Source organism: Tamandua tetradactyla, chromosome 19, assembly GCF_023851605.1.
Source record: "Tamandua tetradactyla isolate mTamTet1 chromosome 19, mTamTet1.pri, whole genome shotgun sequence".
Taxonomy (NCBI): domain Eukaryota; kingdom Metazoa; phylum Chordata; class Mammalia; order Pilosa; family Myrmecophagidae; genus Tamandua; species Tamandua tetradactyla.
In genome coordinates this window covers 978,665-1,001,739 of record NC_135345.1, presented here as the reverse complement: position 1 = coordinate 1,001,739, position 23,075 = coordinate 978,665, and the positions used below count along the sequence as shown (strand labels likewise).

The window sequence follows — 23,075 nt, the reverse complement described above, 5'->3', positions numbered from 1 at the left end:
CTAGTTCTTCTAAACCGATGCAAATGTACTAAGAAACGATGATCATGCATCTATGTGAGGATGTTAAGAATTACTGATTGCATATGTAGAATGGTATGATTTCTAAAAAGAAAATGGTCAGGACAATACTGCCTAATTGTAATGTAATTATGTTGGAACGCTGAATGAAGCTGCATCTGAGCTATAGTTTTTTTTTTTTTTTTCTCATATATTTTTGTACTTTTTATTTTTAGTTTTGTTTTCTCTCTGTGTTATCACTTTATTTCTTTTTCTGTTGTCGTGCTATTTCTTTCTCTAAATCGATGCATATGTACTGAGAAATGATGACCATACACCTATGTGATGATATTAAGAATTACTGATTGCACATGTAGAACGGAATGATTTCTAAATGTTGTGTTAGTTAATTTTTTTTAATTAATAAAAAAATTAAAAAAAAAAGAGAAAGAGGGAAAAGAATACATATATCTGACAAATAAAATCAAAAAGATAAGATAGTGGATTCAAGAAAACGCCTTTTCAGTAACAACTTTGAATGTTAATGGATTAAATTTATCAATTAAAAAATAGAGATTAGAAGAATGGATTAAGAAATATAATCCAGATATACGCTGCTTACAAGAGACTCATCTGAGACACAAGGAACAAATAGATTGAAAGTGAAGGGATGGAAAAGATGTCCCACACAAGTTGTAACCAGAAGAAGGCAGTAGTAGCTATACTGATACAAGACAAAATAGACTTTAAATGTAAAGACATTAGACTTCCGGAGAAGATGGCGGCTTAGTAAGATGCGCGGGTCTTAGTTCCTCCTCCAGAAAAGCAACTAAAGAAACAGAAACAATACGAAACAGCTCCCGGAGTCACGACAGAGACCAAAAAGACAGCGTACCCCATTCTGGAACAGCTGAACGGGCAGGGAGAATCTGCTGCGGAGAGATACCCGAGGGGCGCGCGTTTTCCCGGCCGGGGCAGCTGGCGACTGGGGTCCCCTCCACGCACGTGGCTCCCCGGTCTGACTGGGAACGTTGGATAGCGGGGCCCTCCCGTCACGCCTGGCATTTCGGGCCAGCTGGGCAATTAGGACTGGCACTCTCCCAAGCCGCGGCGGCCAGCGACCCCCACCTCCACGCGCGGTTTCCCGGGCCGACTGCCGTGCAGACAGACGAGCGCCACGAGCGCCACCTACTGGGCAGGAAAAGAAAAACAGAGCCCAGAGATTTCACAGAAACACCTTTCAACCAGCTGGGTCCCACACCCAGGGAAATCTGATCAAATGCCCAGACACCAGCAGAAAATAATGGATGACGCTCGGAAAATTGAAGATATGGCCCAGTCAAAGGAACAAACCAATAGTTCAAATGAGATACAGGAGCTGAGACAACTAATGCTGAATATACGAACAGAAATGGAAAAACTCTTCAAAAACCAAATCAATAAATTGAGGGAGGACATGAAGAAGACATAGGCTGAACAAAAAGAAGAAATAGAAAATCTGAAAAAACAAATCACAGAACTTATGGGAGTGAAGGACAAAGAAGAAAAAATGGAAAAAACAATGGATACCTACAATGGTAGATCTAAAGAGGCAGAAGCTACAATTAGTGAACTGGAGGATGGAACATCTGAATTCCAAAAAGAAACAGAAACTATAGGGAAAAGAATGGAAAAACTTGAGCAGGGGATCAGGGAACTGAATGACAATATGAAGCGCACAAATATACGTGTTGTGGGTGTCCCAGAAGGAGAAGAGAAGGGAAAAGGAGGAGAAAAACTAATGGAAGAAATTATCACTGAAAATTTCCCAACTCTTATGAAAGACCTAAATTTGCAGATCCAAGAAGTGCAGCGCACCCCAAAGAGAATAGACCCAAATAGGCGTTCTCCAAGACACTTACTAGTTAGAATGTCAGAGGTCAAAGAGAAAGAGAGGATCTTGAAAGCAGCAAGAGAAAAACAATCTGTCACATACAAGGGAAACCCAATAAGACTATGTGTAGATTTCTCAGCAGAAACCATGGAGGCTAGAAGACAGTGGGATGATATATTTAAATTACTAAAAGAGAAAAACTGCCAACCAAGACTCCTATATCCAGCAAAATTGTCCTTCAAAAATGAAGGAGAAATTAAAACATTTATAGACAAAAAGTCACTGAGAGAATTTGTGACCAAGAGACCAGCTCTGCAAGAAATACTAAAGGGAGCACTAGAGTCAGATATGAAAAGACAGAAGAGAGAGGTATGGAGTAAACTGTAGAAAGAAGGAAAATCAGATATGATATATATAATACAAAAGCCAAAATGGTAGAGGAAAATATTATCCAAACAGTAATAATACTAAAAGTTAATGGACTGAATTTCCCAATCAAAAGACATAGAATGGCAGAATGGATTACGACCCAGCAATACCACTGCTAGGTATCTACTCAAGGGACTTAAAGGCAAAGACACAGACGGACATTTGCACACCAGTGTTTATAGCAGCATTATCTACAATTGCAAAGAGATGGAAACAGCCAAAATGTTCATCAACAGAAGAGTGGCTAAACAAACTGTGGCGTATACCTACGATGGAATATTATGCAGCTTTAAGACAGACTAAACTTATGAAGCATGTAATAACATGGATGGACCTAGAGAACATTATGCTGAGTGAGTCTAGCCCAAAACTAAAGGACAAATACTGTAAGGTCCCACTGATGTGAACCGACATTCGAGAATCAGCTTGGAATATATCATTGGTAACAGAGACCAGCAGGAGTTAGAAACAGGGTAAGATAATGGGTAATTGGAGCTGAAGGGATACAGACTGTGCAACAGGACTAGATACAAAAACTCAAAAATGGACAGCACAATAATACCTAAGTGTAATGTAACTAGGTTGGAACACTGAATGAAGCTGCACCTGAAATATGGTTTTTTGTTTGTTTGTTTGTGTGTTTCTATCTTTTGTTTTTGTTTTTTTCTTTTTCCTTTTTATATATATATATATTATTAGTATTATTATTTTAATTCTCTTCTCTATATTAACATTCTATATCTTTTTCTGCTGTTTTGCTAGTTCTTTTCCTAAATCGATGCAAATGTACTAAGAAATGATGATCATACATCTATGTGATGATACTAAGAATTACTGAGTGCATTTGTAGAATGGAATGATTTCTAAATGTTGTGTTAATTTCTTTTCTTTTTTTTGATTAATAAAAAAATTAAAAAAAAATGTAAAGACATTATAAGAGATAAGGAAGGACACTATATATTAATAAAACGGACAATTCACCAAGAAGAAATAACAATCATAAATTTTATGCTCCCAATCAAGGAGCTCCAAAGTACATGAGATGGACGTTGGCAAAACTGAAGGGAGCGACAGAAGTTTCAACAATAATAGTAGAGACTTCAATACACCACTCTCCTCTAAAGATAGAGCAACCAGACAGAGAATCAATAAGGAAATACAGAAGTTAAACAACTTGAAAATTAATTAGACTTAACAGACATATATAGGTCATTACACCCCAAAACACCACAATATACACTCTTCTCTAGTTTTCATGGAACATTCTCCAAGATAGATCATATGCTGGGGCACAAAACAGGTCTTTATAAATTTAAACGGACTGAAATTATCCAAAGCACTTTCTCTAATCACAATGGAATGAAGATGGGTATCAATAACCACCAAAAAACAAGAACACTCGCAAATACATGGAAATTAAGTAAAGCACTCTTAAACAACCAGTGGATCAAGGAAGAAATTGTTAGAGAAATCAGTAGTTATCTGCAGACGAATGAAAAGAATACATGTTGGAACTTATGGGATGTGGCAAAGGCTGTGCTGAGAGGGAAGTTTATTGCCCTAAACACCTATATTAAAAAAGAAGAGTAAAATCGAGGACTTATCAGCACACCCTGAAGATCCTAAGAACAGCAAACTAACCCCAAACAGAAAGAAGAGGAGAAATAACGAAGATTAAGTAAGGCAGAGTTAAAGGAATGGGAGACCAAAAGAACAACAGAAAGAATCAATAAAATCAAACGTTAGTTCTTTCAGAAAATCAATTGATGGGCCACTAGCAAGACTGACAAAGAAAAAGAGGATGCAAATAACAAAATCAGAAACAAGAAGGGATGCATTACCACAGACCCTGAAGAAATAAACTGACTGATGTTCAGATGGAACCAACCTTCCAATCCTGAATAAACTCCACCTATGCATGGCGAGAAGTCCTTTTATCCAGTTGTACATTTGGTTTGCTCATATTTTTGTATCTATGTTCACTCATAAGGAATAATGATATGCTATGGATGTTTTAACCTACTGATGTTTGTACCCCTTGTCCAACACTCCACAAGGAGGAGGGGATAAGTTGCATCTTTCTCCTCAATTTGAACCAGCTCTTTAAGGTTCATATTTGGGGACATTTTTTCTTTAAGTTTATTTGTTTTTAAAGTCTGGCCCTATTGTATCTGGTTATACCAAAAGATTAAAGCTATATTAACCATATCTATTCATTTTGTCCATGGTATTTGTTGCATTACAGCATTTAAGGTCACAGGATCTCTCCATCAGTTAATGGATGTTAACTCTACTTTTTTCAGGACATCTTCTCTTCAGTAACTCACATAAAGGGATTCTTGTGTTTTCATTATTGAAGCTGAATCTGGCAAGCACCATCAGCTGCAGCTCACGTGACGCGCCTGTACTTTCATCCACTCTAGAACACTCTTCCCACGCTGCTTCATTCGTGTTTCACACTTTCTCCAGTGTTTGCTGTGTGTTTTCTGCAGTATTTACTGACAAAGGAATGCATTTTAGTTTGTCATCACGTTTTCAGCCATTTTTACCAATGCAGGAAGGAAATGTTTCCCCAATGACATGCGGTTTTTGATTCACAATTAAGCAAGAATCCTCAGAAGAGGTCTGTAAACATCATGACACCAGAAAACTCGACATGGGGGCTGGACCAAGCCATGGAAAGCGGTCCTGGAGTCCGTCCAGTGGCTGGTGGTTTGTGAACCACAGCGGCTTCATGCTATCATGAGCTGACCTCCACATGTGCCCAGAGGTGCATACCAGAGATAGGAGTGTGCCAACCCCTGATTTCAAATAGGCTTATTGAAATTTCATGTTTCCAGTCAACTTTCAGGGGTATCTGAGGAGATCACTGCTTGTTTTTGCCTCACAGAGAGATGCCCGTGCCTCCATGCTCTCTTCTGCCTGGGGGCTGGCCTCATCCACCTCCTCCTCAACCTGCTAGTGTGTATGGAAATCTCCCTGCGGCACAGGTCCATCTCACAAAGGGCAGTGTAAGTGAATGCATGGGCGTGAGCCGTGCACACTGCAACGTGGCACCAGCCACTGGACGCCCGTGACAGGGGCGCTAAGGTCGCCGCACACTGCAGCAGTGCCCTCTCATCCCTCCGGACAGCTCACCGACCAAGCACAACGTGCAAGCCACAGGCAGCTCAGCGTCCGCCCCAGCTCCCCTGCACGGCGGAAACAACAGCAAAGCTAGCTTGCTTGCTTTCTAAATGAAATACACAAACAGAAGCCAGCAGTTTTGCAACAAGGGTGTTACTTGGGCAGTGCCATACTTGGTGCTGGTGGCTGGCAGGGGCAACTCAACCCTCCTTGGTGCTCCCCTTATTACTAGACACAGAAAAACAAGGTGACATCTTCACAATTCTCCTCGAGATTGCCACACAGAAGCACTGTGCTTTCTGCTAACGCCTGCCTATTCCTCCAGGTCCTAGTCAGACACACTCTGTGGTTTCCTTCAGTACCCACCACTGCCTTAGTAAGTTGACCCTAGGTATTTTATTTCTGTTCTCTTTAGGCTTCTGTAAACAAGGAATTTCCCATAAGGTAATCCAAATGTTTATGGCTGGTATACAAAAAAGTGATTTTTGTGTATTTATTTTGTGTTGACCTTTCTTGTTAATTGTAACCATTTTCCATCAATATGTTATGTCTCCTTCTTTCAAACAACTATATTTCCTTCTTTCAGGTCTTAGTGCTTTGGACAGCGTTTCCAAAATAACATTTACATGTTCATCCACAAATAAAGAACTATAAGCACTGCCCTTAATGGAGCTTCTAACCTCAGCAGTTAGGAACAGACGAAAGCTGACTCCAAGTCCGATGCTTGGACAACTGAGAAAAAGGCTAATGAACAGCTGCAAATTTTGGGGAAGGCTTCACTAAACTTTACCTGAACAAAGACCAAAAAACGGTGAGGGGAGAGGCCTTGTGGTGCCCCAGGGGGAGGGCATTCCAGGAGGAGTGGACAGTGCTTGTGGTGCCCAGAGGGAGGGCATCCCAGGAGGAGTGGACAGTGCTCGTGGTGCCCAGGGGGAGGGCACCCCAGGAGGAGTGGACAGTGCTTGTGGTGCCCCAGGGGGAGGGCACCCCAGGAGGCGTGGACAGTGCTCGTGGTGCCCAGGGGGAGGGCACCCCAGGAGGAGTGGACAGTGCTCGTGGTGCCCAGGGGGAGGGCATCCCAGGAGGGGTGGACAGTGTTAACGCCCTGAACCATCGGCATGCTGGCACATCCAGGAGCAGAGGAGAGGCCTTGTGGTGCCCTGGGTGGGGACTTCAATGACCTTGGATTTTGTCCTGAGCAGGAGGGAAGACATCAGGCCAGAAGAACACGATCTGGGGGCTGTGGCAGCTGGTGAGACTTGATCGCAGCAGGCAAAGGCAATGCAGAGAGGGCCAGGTGGTTTCAGCCACGGGGCAGCAAGGAGAAGGGAGGTGGAGAGATCCCGCCGAGACTCTCAAGCTGGAGTGTGATGAGGTACAGACGGGCCAGAGGTGACGTGTGAAGACTGCGGGGCAAGCCCGCCTCCAAGGTTCTGGGCTGAGCCAGACTGGAAGAAGGAGCTGCCTCTTACCGAGCAGGGGGAGACGGCAGAGCAGGTTTGGGGGGAAGGCAGGTAAGAATACGAGTTCAGGTTTAAATATGGTGAGATGTCTTCCAGAGCTCCAAGCAAAATGGGTTAGAGGCTGCTGGGAAAAGGTTCTGGGGTTTGGAGAGAGGTCTGGGCTGGGCATAAATCTGGGAGACATCAGTACATACAGAGGGTCCTTACAGCCTACAAATCCAGATGTGATCACATGAGAGAAAGTATAAACAGAGATGAGGGCCACAGACTGAGCCCCAGGGCACCCCAATATCTGATGATCAAAAGATACAGATGTCTCTCTCTAAGCCAACTTGGCAGGGGAACTCACTGCCCTCCCCCTACATGGGGCATGACTCCAGGGGTGTAACGGAGACGGAACTCCCAGGATGAGCCGGGATCCTGCATCACATGGGACAGAACTCCCAGGATGAGCTGGGATCCCACATCACGTGGGGACAGAACTCCCAGGATGAGCCGGGATCCTGCATCACGTGGGACAGAACTCCCAGGATGAGCTGGGATCCCACATCACGGATTGAGAAAGCCTTCTTGACCAAAATGGGAAAGAGAGAAATGAGACAAAATGAAGTGTCAGTGGTTGAGAGATTTCAAACAGTTGAGAGGTTATCCTGGAGGTTATTCTTATGCATTATATAGATATCCCTTTTTAGTTTAAGGTGTATTGGAGAGGCTGGAGGGAAACACCTGAAACTGCTGAGCTGTGTTCCAGTAGCTTTGATTCTTGGGCAACTGTATAAAGACATAACTTTCACAATGTGACTGCATGATTGTGAAAACCTTGTGTCTGATGCTCCTTTTCTCCAGGTTATGGACAGATGAGTAAAAAATATATGGATAAAACAATAAATAAATAATAGGGTGGACAAAAGGTAAAGTAAATTGGGTAGACAGAAATACTAGTGGTCAATGAGAGGGAGGGGTGAGTGTTATATGAGGTGTTTTTCCTTTTTATTATTTTGCTGGAAAGATGAAACGTTCTAAAAAGTGATCATAGTGATGAACACACAACTATGTGATGATATCACAAACGTATGCACGTGAACATGTGTCAATATAAAGAAAAGATGCGGACAGGTCAGCAAGGGAAGAGGACCGGTCACGAGCAGAAAGGAATCAGGCAAACATGGCATGCTGGGAAAGGAGGAAAGTGCTCCAAGAGAGAGCACCATGGGGTGGAGTCCAGGCCAGCACAAGAGGAGTCCCCGGGGACCGGGAGCAGAGCACTGCCACGGAACAGACCAACCACAGGAGAGGCCGTCATGGGGGAGGGCGAGGCCAAGCAGGAGGCGGCAGCAGAGTGCAGTCACGGAGGGGCCAGCCCAGCACAGTAAGGCAGAGGCTGGCCCACCCCCAGCAGCGGGAGGGAGACTTGGAGTGTGGGCCTTGGCACAGCCAGGACACAGGGAACAGAGCGGAATCAGCGCCTGCTGAGCATAAGCATGGGGGAGCAGGTACTGGGGGTCTCGTGAAGAGAGAGGGGGTACACAACACAGCCCCATGTTGGGGTGAAAGCCTGAAAGATCTTTTCATCCTTGAGGCCAGCAAGCATGGGCTGACCCAGAGCAGCCCTCTGTGGTTGGCACAGTTTTTTTCCAGCCACAAATGGCTGCCTCAGTGCCAAGTGTAGTATGCAACTTACCCCGGGCTGAACTGTGTCAGGCCAGAACAGCCAGAGGGATGAAGGGTGGGGAGAGGGGCAGTGACTGGGAACTTCAAAGGCCTGCCACACCAGGTCTCTGTGCACGTCCCCTGAGCACCAGGGAGCACGCAGGTGGACAAAAGCGATTTACAACATTTCAAGAGGGGATTGTCCAACCAAATCGAGGGGAAACTATTTCATTACAACTATTTATCATGCTACCCTCCCCGCTACATGCCAAACACTCTTAAGGGCTGTGAACACAGATCTGAACAAAACAAAACCCCTGACCACACGGATGGGGGAGTCTGACAAAGAACCAAGTGGGGTAGGAACAGAGAGCAGCAGAGAATTCCACAAGCCCAACAACTGCTCTATTTCCTTCAGCTTCCTTTAAAGTTAGAAACGGCCACACGCCCTGGCCAAGGTACCGAGTATAAATGCTGAACAGGACTACAGAAAGACTCCCCACAGAGCTACGCCAAGGGAAAGGGCACTTTTCTCCCCCTCCCTTCTCTCCTGCTTACTGCCTGGAGGAGGTGAAGGCTGGAGCTCCAGCAGCCATCATGGTCTGGGAGGAGATCTCAAGGATTACATGAGAATAGAGGAGTCAAGCACACCTCCCAGGTTCTGGCATGAACAAGTAGAAGGAGGATGCTGTTAAGTGAGATGGGAGAGGGGGCTATGAGGAGCTGGTGTGGGGCAAGGGGAGGCAGAGACCAGGCACTTGGTTTTGTATGCGGATCTTCTAGATGTCTCCCACACATCCAGAGAAAGACCAAGCAAGAGTCTAGCTAAGGACTTGGTGGCTCAGGGAGAGGCCTGGTTGGAAGCAGACAGTGGAAGTCACCGGTGCTACTAGCAACAAAAGTAGAAAAGGACAAAGACCCCAGGACAGACTCTGAGCACCCCATGACAGGAAGAGTGAAGAGAACCCAGAGAAGAGTCTCATGGGAGCCTTTGAAAAAGGGTGACCTGCAACAGGAAGTCAATCATGAACCTGAGAACACTTAAGTGGCATGTTAGGGGCAAGACTCTGATTTAGAGAGACGGGAAAAGAGAGACCCTGGAAGAAGGAAGCAGAAAAAGCAGCAGCAGATGGAGAAAGCCATGAGGGCGAGAGGAAGGGTTGGCTAGGGAGAGCCAGGAAACCCATCTGCAGGCCGGTGGGTAGGGGCAGCACCAGGACCCCTTGAGGTTCATGGTCAGGAATTTAAGTGAGACCCATCGGCACAGCTGTATTTTCCTGTATTCAGCCAGGCTGAGTTGAGCAATTCGAGTCACCAAAACAATGAATGATTCTTTTTTCCAGAAAGATCTCAAAGTAACAGTTCTTGGGTATAAAGCCTCTGAAATGATATACCTAAAAATAGTCAACAGGCACCTCCCATGTCAAAAACTGTGCTTGAGGAAGGCCATGGTGGCTCAGCAGGCAGACTTCTCGCCTGCCAGGCCAGAGACCCGGGTTCAGTTCCCAGTGCCTGTCCATGCAAAAAACAAACAAAACAAAAACAAAAAGACTGTCCTTGCAAAGAAAACGGACCCTGGCCCAATGCCCTTCTGCAGATCAGGGATTTACGCCTCAGACGCACTCGCCATCCTCCTCTCCTCCGGGGCTGATCTGCCTTCCCAAGCTGGCGCCCACTGGCCGGCCTGCATTGCCAGGCCAGGCCCTCACTACCTTTCCGTTACAATCTCTGCACGGCTGTGAAACACCCCAAGTCATGTCACACAACTGGGACAGCTGTCTTCTGGGGACAAACCAAATTACAACTTCCCCACCACCCAGCTAGAGACGTCAGATTCATCCTGTTAGGCCTGCACCCCTCCCTAGGCCCAACATTAGCCTTGCCTTCCTCAAAACCTTTCAAGCAGCTGTGTTAGTCAAGGTTCTCTAGAGAAACAGAACCAACAGGAGAGATCTGTAAATATGAGAGTTATAAAGTAGTCTCACAACGATGGGAATGGAAGAGTCCAAAATCCACAGGGCAGCCTGAGAAGCTGGTGGCTCCAACCACAGGTATGGACAAACTCCACAGGAGAGGCTCACTGGTTGAAGAAGCCGTGAAAGTGCCTCTCTTCTTCCTGAAAAGCCTTCAACTGATTGGGTTCTCTCGTTGTGGCCTTAGCTGATCACAGATACAATCAGCCGCAATGCAATCAACTGGTGATTTCATCAACCAGCCGCAAAATATCCTTGCAGCGATGGCCAGGCCAGTGCTTCCTGACCAGAAAACTGGACCTCATCACTTGGCCAAGTTGACACCAGAATCAAACCATCACAGTCTACTCCTCGTCAACCTGGCAGCCATACACATCACCTTGAAACATGCTTAATTTCCAAACAGAACACCATAATAGATATGTTTCACCTAATAATACTCAACTGTCCTGCGTACAACCAGAAATACACTAAGCCTCTCCAGAATAGGGCGTGAGTCCTTAACCTCGTATCCTATGACTCAAACGCTAAAACATGAACAATCCAACTTATGTCACATAATAAGAGGAAAACAAAGATATTTGCTTATGTACAAATGCAAACATTTTCTATGCAAAACACGGAAGAAATAGCCATACAATCACAGTCCGTGTTTCTGTAACTGGTCACATAGCTGTAGCTCATATTTACCACTACCTTCTACTACCCTTTCCATGTTCCTTTTACCCTCAGCAAGCACTCCAGCTGCCGTGGGTCTCTGCCGGGTGGAGTGACCCAGACCTTCATTCCTGAAGTTTCCGGGCCATTGGTAGTCCTGCCAGGATAAGGTAGTTACACTTTTCCATTAATCTTAATCACTGAGCATGTAGTACTAAGAGACGCTCTAGGGGATCTCCTGCATTCCAGGAAAACTCTTCTTTACCCCCATTGTGTATTTGCAATCCTATTTTCCCTTGATAGTCAGGATCAGTCACTCCAGACAGAACAGTGATCCCCATCTGTGCTGTTGCTTCAGTGGCATGAGAAGCCCAAAGTGACCAGGTGGCAGCCTTAACTTCCAGTTCAATGGAATCATTGTTGTCTCCTGGTAGGAGCACTCCTTCTGGAACTAAGACCTGCAGACCTGCGGAGCTTAAGGTTTCAGGGACAGGAAGCAAAAATTTTGCTAGTGGATCACTAGGGGTATTAGTGAGTGGTGCCCCTCCCATTTCCACCCCTTGGTTCCTGGACCCGTGACTCCTGGCTATGGGAGAAACAGCATGAGACAGTGGATGCTGATTCAGAGCATACACAGCCTCCTAGAGAACATCATCTCAGCCCTGCAAGGTACTGCCACCTAGTTGGCACGGTAACTGAGTCTTCAAAAGGCCATTCCACCGTTCTATCAACCCAGTTGCTTCTGGATGATGAGAAACATGGTAAGACTGGAAAACTCCCATTCCCGCACTTTATATGCTGTGAAATGCGTTCCCTGATCAAAAACAATGCTGCATGGAATACCACGACAGTGGATAAGGCATTCCTTAAGTCCATGGATGGTAGTTTTTGTGGAAGCATTGCATGTAGGAATGCAACTCCATATCCAGAGTATGTGTCTATTTTAGAACATCTCACTGCTGCTTCCATGAAGGGAGTGGTCCAATGTAATCAACCTGCCACCAGGTAGCAGGTTGATCACTTCAGGGAATGGTGCCATATTGGGGACTGAGCATGGGTCTCAGCTACTGGCAGTTTGGGCACTCAGCAGTGGCAGGTCAGCCTTGGTTGAGTAGAATTCCATGCTGTTGAGCCCATGCACAGTCGCCATGCCTACCACCGTGCCCACTTTGTTCATTGCCACTGGGCAATGGCAGGAGTGGCTGAGGAAAGAGGATGATTTGTATCCACAGGACAATCACCTTATCTACCTGATTATTAAAAGCTTCCTCTGCTGAAGTCACCCTCTGATGCACATTCACATGGGACACAAATATGTTCATGTTTTTAGACCACGCAGAAAGGTCTAACCACACACTTCTTCCCCAGACCTCTTTGTCACCAATTTTCCAATTATGGTCTTTCCAAGTCCCTGACCATCCAGCCATACCATCAGCAACAGCCCATGAGTCAGTATACAAACGCACCTCTTGCCAGTTCTCTTTCCAAGCAAAATGAACAACCAGGTGCACTGCTTGAAGTTCTGCCCACTGGGAGGATTTCCCCTCACTACTGTCCTTCAAGAACATCCCAGAAAGGGGCTGCAGTTACCCACTTCCGGGTGGTACCTGCATATCATGCAGAACCACCTGTAAACCAGGCCCGAGTTTTCTCTTCCTCAGTCAACTGACTGTAAGGAACTCCCCAAGAGGCCATAGCTCTGGGCTGGGAAAGAGAAGGTAATGTGGCAAGAGTGGGGGCCATGGGCATTTGGGCCACTTCCTCATGTGCCTTCAGGATCTGCTCTGGCCCTATCTCATATATACCATTTCCATTTTACAATAGAGCGCTGCTGAGCATGCCCAACTTTATGGCTTCATGGGTTAGACAACACCCAGTTCATGACAGGCAACTCAGGTCTCATGGCAACTTCTTGGCCCATGGTTAAACGTTCAGTCTCTACTAAGGCCCAGTAGCAGGTTAAAAGCCGTATCTCAAAAGGAGAGCAGTTATCTGCAGCAGATGGTAAGGCTTTACTCCAAAATCCTAAGGGTCTGTGTTGTGATCATCCTATAGGGGTCTGCCAAAGGCTCCAGACAGCATCTCTATTTGCCACTGACACCTCCAGCACCATTGGATCTGCTGGATCATATGGTCCAACTGGCAGAGCAGTTTGTATAGCAGCCTGGACCTGTCACAGAGCCTCCTCTTGTTCAGGTCCACACTCAAAATTAGCTGCTTTTCTGGTCATTTGGTAAATGGACCAGAGTAGCACACCCAAATGAGGAATATGCTATCTCCAAAATCCAAAGAGACCAATGAGGGGTCTATTTTTTAGTCACAGGAGGGGCCAAATGAAACAGCTTATCCTTCACCTTAGAGGGGATATCTCAACATGCTTCACACCACTGGACATCTAGAAATTTCACTGAGGTGGAAGGCCCCTGTATTTTTGTTGGATTTATCTCCCATCCTCTGACACGTAAATACCTTACCAATAAGTCTAGAGTAGTCGCTACTTCTTGCTCACTAGGTCCAATCAACATGACATCATCAATATAATGGACCAGTGTGATGTCTTGTGGGAGGGAGAAATGATCAAGGTCCCTGAAAACAAGATTATGACATAGGGCTGGAGAGTTGATACACTCCTGAGGCAGAACAGTGAAAATATATTGCTGACCTTGCCAGCTGAATGCAAACTGTATAAGCTACATGAGGAAAGGAGGGACCTCATTTGTCTTTTTCAAGGTAACACCCAGGACCCCAGATGATGCCTGGCACATATGGGTTCTCACTGCTGTTAAGAGGTGTGGCAAGGGCTTCCATGCATGGCCTGGTGTCAGGCAGACTGGGGCTGGCTCTTGGCTCTGCTGCTCACCGCTGGGCCGCCTAATCTAGGGGCTTGACCTCTCTAAGCATTTTCCCACGCTATGCAATGAAGCAGACAAAATGGTCCCACATTCCAGGTTGTGGTGGTGGGGGGAGGGTTGGGGAGGCCCCTCAGAGCACCTGACAGTGGCTGCTGCCACTTGCCCAGGGCTGAGGGAGTAAGCATAGCCTCTAGTATTACCCACACATTACAGAGAACTAGTTATTAGAAAGTCCTTTCTTTTCATGACTTGAAACTTATTAAAAGTAAAGATTATTAAAAAACAAAAACCCAACAATTGTACAATTAGCAGGAACTCCTTGTCACCACACCTGCCTGTTCCAAAAGGACCTGGCATAAGACGACAGCTGTGGCCCCCTCAGAGACACAGAGCACCTGAGCTGTGTGCTCAAACACCAGGCAAGGGCGTGAAAGCTCGGAGGACCGAATGGTCACCAAAACCATGAGTGGGAGAACAGGCCTCCCTCTACTGCACGGTGTTTTAGAAACAGGTAGGATCCCGACAGGCAGAAAGGAAACCTGAGGATGTTACAGGCAGGAGCAAAGGTGCTTTGAAGGTGTAACAAGGGTCTGAGCTTGGCAAGAGGGAGAGAAGTACTATTCATTAGGTACCCATGGCTAGCCAGAGGACCAGTGCCTTCAATGCAATCACCTTCTGAGGGGGAATTAGCTTCATTTTGCAAATCAGAAAATGTTAGGTCAAAAGTTAAGAATCCACTTAAGGCTGCCCATTGAGGGCTCAGAATAACCAGGATCCAAATACAAGGCCTGCTTGACTCCTAAGTCCAAATACTGCAAACCATACCAAAGTTTCTTAAGCTTAAATACATGTGGGTCCCCCAGATATAGCACAGATATGTAGAAAACCTGAAGTGCATCCTTGCCACCCAGAGCTTCCTATGACAACTGCAAGCCCTGGCTTTGAAACCGCAGGGCGTACTTGATTGTAAGCTCACATTTAACCATTCTGTAGAGAACTCAAACCCATGTGCATACGCATCTATGGACCCAGTCGAGGAAGAACAGTGCAACCCAGCCAGCCGCCTCCAGGAACAGTGGGGTAGGAAAGAACGTGCAGGACAGGGTGGAGCTGAGGAGGCAGCAACTGGGCAAGCCCTGGCCAGGGAGCCGAGGCTCCAGCTGAGGATGGGAGGGAGGGTGCTGTGCCATCTTCGGGGAGAGGCAGGGCCAGCGCCAAGCCTGGAGTGACCCTGCGCAGACTCCTGCTTCTGAGCCATGCAGCCTCCCACCTGAGATCTCAGGGTCACAGCCTAGGAATAAAGTCTCCAAAGAATCCTCTGTGAAGCTGCACAATACCCACAGTGAGCCCGAAGTTGAACCGCGGACTACATTAACAATAAAACTATGAAAACGTGCTTCATCAACTGTAATGCCAGGTGGGGTTACCCATATTACGGTGGATGTGGGAATCCTGCGTTTTATACATGACTGTCCTTCAAGCAAATTCATTAACTAATTAATCAATCAGGTGTCTGGACCATCTTTAACCCTGGGGAACGGAAGAACATACCCCAAAATGGAATGCCATGGCCTCTGGGCCACACAATAGTAGCAGACCCTCAACACTTCCTACACTTTGGCTCTAAAAACTTTGGAGAATAAACTTTTATAAATTACTGTCTCCTCCTGTAGGGCCCCAAAGGCGCTCCCCACAGCACAGCCCCCATGCAGCTCAAAAAAAACGACTAGCCCACAGTATGTACTGAGATGCCAAGCCCTGTTTTGAAAACATAAAAGCAGATCCCATAAAGCAAGATCTAGTCCGATAGCTCTCAATGGAGGCACTTTTGCCCTTGAGGGGATAGTTCTGGGGATGCCACTGGCACTTGGTGGTCAGGAACACTGCTGAGCATTCTATAATGCACCCGCCCCCAACCCCAAAGAAGAATCCTGTGCCCTCGTGTCCACTGTTGCAGCAACGGGAGCTCAACAGGTATGAGGCGAGCCAAGGCTCAGAGCGTGTCGCTGGTGGGGGTACCTCTTGGCTACTTCACGTTCTTCCTGCTTTACCAGTAAAATAAAAGCAAAAGAGATGCTCGCCAGGACACAGGAGGCCACCATCAGCTGATAAAAGGAAGCACGACTAGGTTCCCACTCCCTTGGGGGTGTTCACTGCGTGAGGAGGCACTTCTCCCCAGGTCTGTAGAGAGCTTCCTTCCGAAAAAGCAGTTCCCCGCCAGGTGGAAATTCAGTCAAGGAAATGCCAATTCTTGTTACTGTGCAAAAGAATTTGGCCTTGTCCGTACACTCCTCCCAGAACTCCCTTAGCCCTTCTCCCTCACTCTCTGCACTCAGGCTCCCCACACCCACCCTGCACATGGACTCCCCCTCCAGACCACAGGTGCTGCTCCGGAGCCAAAGGCCTGCACTGCCCTCTTCAATTCTACATTAATCAGCGCTTCCAAATCAAAGATCCCTTGGTGCCCTATAGAACTTCCCCATTATCCACAAGGAATTACTCCCAGAATTTTCTAGGAAAAAATATTAACTCAATGGTGACACAAATGTCAATAAATAAAGGAATTATTAGATGGGATCTAAACAACAGGGAGGAAAACTGGTGGAAGTACCATTTCTAATTGCAAAAATTCCACTTTCAAAATGATTCTTACAAGAAAAAGAAATAAAATGTTTCTTTTAATCTGGTAAGCTCACCTGGAATGAAACTATAATCTTTCTTTACCTGTATATCTGCAAGACTACTTAAATCAAAATGCTACTTAACAACTCTGAAGCACACATGACATTCAAGATTATCCAAGAAGAGGAAGTCTTGAAGGAAAACTCCGTCCTGACACCTTGCATTTCCTTTCCAGTTCATTTGTTGAGCAATGAAAGGATTTTCGGGAAACCTCTTCTGTCTGGTGTTTCCATATTCACCAGTCAGCACCAAAAATGATGAACCACCATAGTTCTTATCTTCAAGATTTCTCGTCTGTCAGTACAAATAACAGTCCCTGGAAGTGGGGTGAGTGAGACAAAAGGTCAGAAGTTCAATGCTCCACACCAATGTTTCTTTTTTGGGAGGTGGCAGGCTAAGGTACAGGGGTAAATGTCAACCCCAGAAGACGCTTAGTGGGGCCGCGGGAAGCCTGGTACACACTCCCTGAGCCACAGAGACCGTCTCTACAACAGGCCAACCACCAACCTCAGGGAGTGAGCTACAAACCCACCACCCACACCTGAAGGGATCTGGCAAAGGGGCATGTGGTCCCAGTGAGTGCCCTCCCGCCTCTCTGCCCTGACCAGATGCAGTGCTGAACGTGCCTGTGCTGCGCGGAGAGTGCTGCCCAGCCAGGGAACAGGAGAGACAGAAGCACTGCGCTGCCCTCCCAAAGACCACCTGCACCAGGGATCCTGCCTGCCAGCTGTGACACTACAGGTGGGCTCAAAGAACAGGGGCCGACCGGCTCGCAGCTTTGAGGCTAGAAACCGTCCACAGTCAATGCTCCAGAGAGGTGCTGCTTTCTCCCAGAAGACTGAGGGGTTGTGGGCGGGCTGCTGGCAACCCTTGGGCCTAGGCTTTTTCCTCCTAAGGCGGCACACAGGGCAGCGTCCCCTCCTTTTCTTTCTGGGTTCCGCTGACCTCGGGCTTCTGGCCACTTCCCATGGCTTCTCCTGCGTCCAATTCCCTCTGCATACGAGGACTCCAGCCATGTTGGATTAAAGCGCACCCTCATTCGGTTTGGGGCCACACCCACAGAACCCAGGGTGAGACCTGGACGCACCTTTCGCGGGGGGGCACGACTCAGTCCCCAACAGCTGGTACACCGCCTGGCCTCGGTAGCGCCGGCCCTGGCAGTGAAGCTTCCTGAGGGTGCACGCTGGGGGCAGGCGGCTAAGCTGCGCTCTTCCCGCCCTGGCTAAACCACCTTGCGGTGCGGGTGACCGCGGCAACCTCCCCCCACACACCTCCGTCACCACAGAGGTGGCCAGGACTCGGGGCCCTCCGGGGAGGAACCCAGGAGCAGGAAGGCTCAGCTGCACACCTCCCAGGAACGCGGCGACCTTGCTCTTCCAGACTTCTTCTCAGGTGATCCCTTCCATCCAAACACCATCACACCCTTCGCTGACCGCGCGGCCGGCGGCCCCGGCCCCTACGTTCCGAACGCGCGTTTCACCTTCCTGGCATGCGACTCGGCCAAGTGACCACCCAAGGTCACGCAAGCGGCAAGCGAGAGGCAAGGGCTGTATTTCAGGTTTGGTGACGCCCATGGACAGCGCTCTGCAGTGGTCGCTGGGTCTCTCCCTCCTACAGGCTCCCCCAGAAGGGACTGGAAGCCGGCCCCCCCACACCTTCCAACACGCGGCCTCGGGGCGGGGGGGCAGCTGGACCGACGCGAGTCCCGGCGGACCCTCGGGCTGAGGCTCGCGACCCCAGGTCCGGGAAACGGTGATCTCCATCCCAGCCCCCATTTTCGGCACCCTGCCCACCGCCAAGACCGTCAGGGGCGGCTCCCGCGCTGTGTAAGGCCGACGGGCCGCACTCGCGTTCCGCAGGGGGAGGCTGACGCGCTCCCCGCCCCTGCCACGAAGCTCTCGCAGGCCGCCTGAGGCCCGCAGCGGCAGCCACACTGGCTACGCGCGCCTGGCCTCCGCCTCTGGGGAGCCCGGCCCGAGGACCCCGCCGTCCCGGGGTCCGGCCCGAAGCAGACCGGCCGCTCCTCAGAGAACCCGGCCCGGCCCAAGAAGGCCGCACCCAGCCCCAGCCCGGCCCGCCGCCCCTTCTCCCGCCCCCGGGACCGCCCTGTCGCGGCCCGCACACACCAGCGGGAGGCGCCGGCGCGTGCCCTGCCCGCTCGCCCACCTTGAGGGTCGGGTACTCCTGCACCTTGAGGGTCATGGAGAGCTGAGCCGCTGACTCCTGCACCGCCATCTTGAATTGGCCCAAACATTAGCGGGCGGGGGAGAAGCCGGGCGCGGGGCACGCCGGGTAATGACGTCCGGCCCTCTGGCCGAGGGGCTGGGCGGGGCGCGGCAGATGCGTCTGGCCAATGGCGTCCCGCCCGGCCGGCCTGTCGGCGGAAGTACGCGCAGCACGGCGTGCGCTTCGAGAAGCGTCCAGCCGGACCAATCACCAGCGGCCTTCCTCCTGTTCAGCCAATCAGCGCAAAGCACCGGAGGGGCGGATTCCTTCTTGAACTACCGGGGATTGGCGTGGAAAGGCCTCCTGGCTTCTGTGTCGCTCCCGGCCAAGGCGGGTCTGAGTCCTTTGGCCGCGAAGGCAAGCAAGGCCCTGCGTCCTGGGTCTCTGTTTCCGCCGCCAAGGCCGGCGCGCCCGAGGACAAGTCTCCCGAGGATGGAGGCGGTCGCTGGGCCGGCCACCGGGCAGATCTTGCTCACCGGGCGCCTGGGCCAATGGCGGCGGGGGCGGGGCGGGCTCTGGCAGAGAGTGGCGGGCCCCTGGGCCAATGGGGCCGCCGCCTCCCGCCCGGGGTTTCAGTGCGGAGCTTGAGGATTTCGCTGTTTTGGCAGAAGGGGACGCGCGCGGGGTCTCCGGGATCTGCGGCTGGGTTCGGGCAAGTGACGGGGGCGGAGAGGGTACGCAGCCCCGGGGGACGGGGAGCCCGGGGGACCTGGGGGCGGGGGGGGAAAGGGGAGCCCGGGGTGGGAGGCCTGCATGCCTGCAGGGCGGAACGGAGGGCCGCTTCCTCCGAGAAGGCGATTGGGTTGCCTCCCGCGGGTGGAGGCCTCGGGGGCGCGAGGCGGGATTTGGAATTGATCCCGGTGCCGAAGCCCTTGCGGGTCCCCATTACAGCCAGCCCCTGTTTAATGAAACGAAAGTGGGTTTCGTTAATTGGAATACCTCCCAAATAAACCGTGTCAACTAATTGATTTTTTCAGTTTTCTTAATGTACTCAGTTTGGTGTAAAATATTAATGTGTGAGGCAGGGTCTAGGGATGTGTCCTTTCCTGGGCTGCCTGACTAAACACCATGCAGTGGGCTGCCCGACACGGCGGGAGCTGCCGGCTCACTGTTCTGGGGCCAGGAAGAGTCCACCTCGGACGATGCTTTCCCGCAAGGGCCCTGGTGGTCTGGGCTGGCTGCCGGCCGGGGCCTGGGGTGTCTCCTCCCTCCCTTCGCTTCCAGCTTCGGCCTCTTGCCTCCCGTGGCTCTCTCTGTCTGCATTTCCTCCTCTTCAAATAGGGTGGAGACACCCACTCCCCATGAAGGGGCCACACCTTAACCTTGTCCTGCTCACAAGGGCCCATGCCCACAGGGGTGGGGGGGCTGAAGAGCATGTTTTCTGGGGCGCGCACAGCTTGCAGCCCCCCAGGGCTGGCGGGAGGGGAGCAGAGAGCTGCGTGGAGCGCTGAAGGCAGGGTGGCGGGGCGCCAGGGCCCAGCTCTTCAGTGTATCTTAAAGCAAAGTCTGCAGCCCGAGCTGTCTTCACCTGTGTGCATATATCCGTGAAACTGCTGCGAAGTCCAGATGGAGGATGCTCCCTGCAGGGGGGCCCCTTCCCGCCGTGCTGCCCTGCACCCCATGCAGGTGGAATTGTGCAGTGTCTGCACCTGTGCCTGCCTCCACTCAGCCTTCCTGGGGTCTCTGCTGCCTCAGCCAGTGGGTACATCCCCCACATAGACTTGGCCGGGTCTCACCAGGTCTGCGGGGACAGTGCGCTTGCGAACGCTGCGTCCGGGTTTGCAGGTCGAGAAGCCACGCACCTCCTCCCGACCTTGCTTCGGTGCTTGTTGAGCACAGAGGTGAAGTGCGTTTGGATTCCCCGGTCCTTTCTGAATCGTCTTTATCAGGGAAAAAAGTTACTTATTTTCTCTCTTAGTCTGAAGATGAGCCACCTCCGGAGCCGGCATCTGGGGTCCGTCCATTTGGCGCCAAGAAGCATGGCACAGGGACCACAGCTTGCTGGGTGCTGGGACCCGTCACCCAGGGTTTGGATTCTGTGTCTGTGGCCACATAATGCCGGTCTTCAGTGCCCTTTTTTTTTTTTTTAAACTTTTTTTATTGTACAATATAACATATATACAAAGCAAAGAAAGAAAAAAGCAGTAGTTTTCAAAGCACTCTTCAACGAGTAGTTACAGGACAGATCCCAGAGTCTGTCATGGGCTCCCATACCATCCTCTTCAGATTTTTCCTTCTAGTTGCTCCAGAATATAGGAGGCTAGAAGGAATAAATACTTTTTATCATCACGATTGACTTGTTTCCTTTTTTGTGTGAAAAATAACATATACCAAAAAGCTATAAATTTCAAAGCACAGCATCACAATTAGTTGTAGAACATATTTCAGACTTTGACATGGGTTATAGTCTCATAATTTTAGGTTTTTACTTCAAGTGGCTTGAAAATACTGGAAACTAAAAGAAATATCAATTTAATGATTCAGCATTCATATTAATTTGTTAAATCCTATCTTCTCTGTAACTCCACCATCACCTTTGATCTTTCCATCCCTCTCTTTAGGGTTGTTTGGGTTGTGGCAATTCTAAATCTTTCATAATTGGAAGGTTCTGTCACTAATATGGGGTAGGGAGATGGACTTATCTGATGTTCTGAGAGGCTGGGCTCTCTAGGTTTCAAGACTTAACTGGTCCAGGGACCCATCTGGAGGTTGTAGGTTTCTGGAGAGTTACTCTAGTGCATGGAACCCTTGTGGTATCTTACAAACTGCCCTAGGTGTTCTTTAGGATTGGCTGGAATGGTCCTGGTGGGGGTTGGCAGGTTATGATAGGCAGCAATGTCTAACTGAAGCTTGTGTAAGAGCAACCTCCAGAGTAGCCTCCTGACTCTATTTGAACTCTCTCTGCCACTGATACTTTATTAATTATACTTCCTTTCCCACTTTTGGTCAGGATGGAATTATTGATCCTACGGTGCCACTGATACTTTATTATACTTCCTTTCCCACTTTTGGTCAGGATGACCAAATGTTGATCCTACGGTACCAGGTCTGGATTCATCCCTGTGAGTCATCTCCCACATTGCCAGGGAAACTTTCACCCCTGGATATCATGTCCCACATAGGGGGGAGGGCAATGATTTCACTTGCAGAGTTGGGTTTAGAGAGACTGAGGATGCCCATTTCTTTTAAACACCCCCTTGGGCCTGCTCCCTCGATGTGAGAGGAAGTCCTTAGGCCTTTACCGTCCAGCAGCAGGAAGAGGGAGGGGAGGGCACAGGAGGCCCCTGGCTTTTCCAGAGCCAACAGTTCTTGAAGCTCACTTCCCAGAGGCTGGGGAAGCAGTGCACCCACTCTCCAGGGGCCCCCTGCACCCAGCAACAGTGGGGTCCTGGCAGGCACTCCCCACACCCCAACACTAAAAGATCCCCTACGGTAACCCCTTGCCCCACAGTTGCGCCCCCAGCTGCAGTGGGCCCCGGCAGCAGACACGAAGGCTGTGGGGAAACGGCACAGCACAGCCCTGGCACGGACTGGAGGAGACTCGGAGCCAGGACCTGTCTGTGGCACAGAACAAACTTGGGGAAGTGGGGTGGACTGGAGGTGGCAGAGGGAGCCCCCAATCCTGGACAGACCTCCCTTCTGGAGGTGAGAGGGCGTCTTTCCCCGACACTGGCCTGGTCTGGGATTTAGATAACCCCACTGACCCGGATGAGAGGAAGGCTGGCCTTGCCCCCAGAGTAGAGAAATCGCGCCTCTCTACTGTAGAAGAGTCCTGGCACCCACTTCCCACAGCAGCAGCAGCCCCTAGACAGTGTATCCTCTCATGGATCCACCCGGGAGGCCTTGAGGGACAAGTCCCCCGGACACTGCCAGCACTCAGGAGCCCCCAAGCTGCAGGTGTCTTAAATGTGAAGGAGCCCCTTGTTTTCGTTGTGGAAACGGCCTGCGGGGATGGGGGCAGGGCAGGTGGCCTGTAGGGTTGAGGCTGGGTTTGGGGTTAGACAGGGAGGTGGAGCTTGGGGAGCCAGGCTCAGGCTGGGGTCAGACACCCCCTCCGCAGGAAAAGCCCCCAGACCTGGGCCGCTCCAGGCACAGCCCTGCTCTGTGGAGAAGCTGGTTCTGGAACGTTTAGTGTCGGTGACATAGT

General features: G+C 49.7%; 1 protein-coding gene across 2 annotated transcripts in view; it reads right to left on the bottom strand.

Moving 5' to 3' along the window:
* Window positions 1-19,026, bottom strand: part of MAEA (macrophage erythroblast attacher, E3 ubiquitin ligase) — a 58,432-nt gene extending 39,406 nt beyond the window's left edge. Inside the window, exon 1 of one of the 2 annotated variants that reach the window (XM_077136208.1) lies at window positions 18,869-19,026. In XM_077136208.1, the coding sequence (XP_076992323.1) occupies window positions 18,869-18,937 (69 nt within the window). In that variant the 5' untranslated portion in view covers window positions 18,938-19,026. The remainder of the gene's footprint in view (window positions 1-18,868) is intronic. The other variant, XM_077136209.1, reaches the window with a different exon arrangement.
* Between the last annotated feature and the right edge of the window lie 4,049 nt (window positions 19,027-23,075).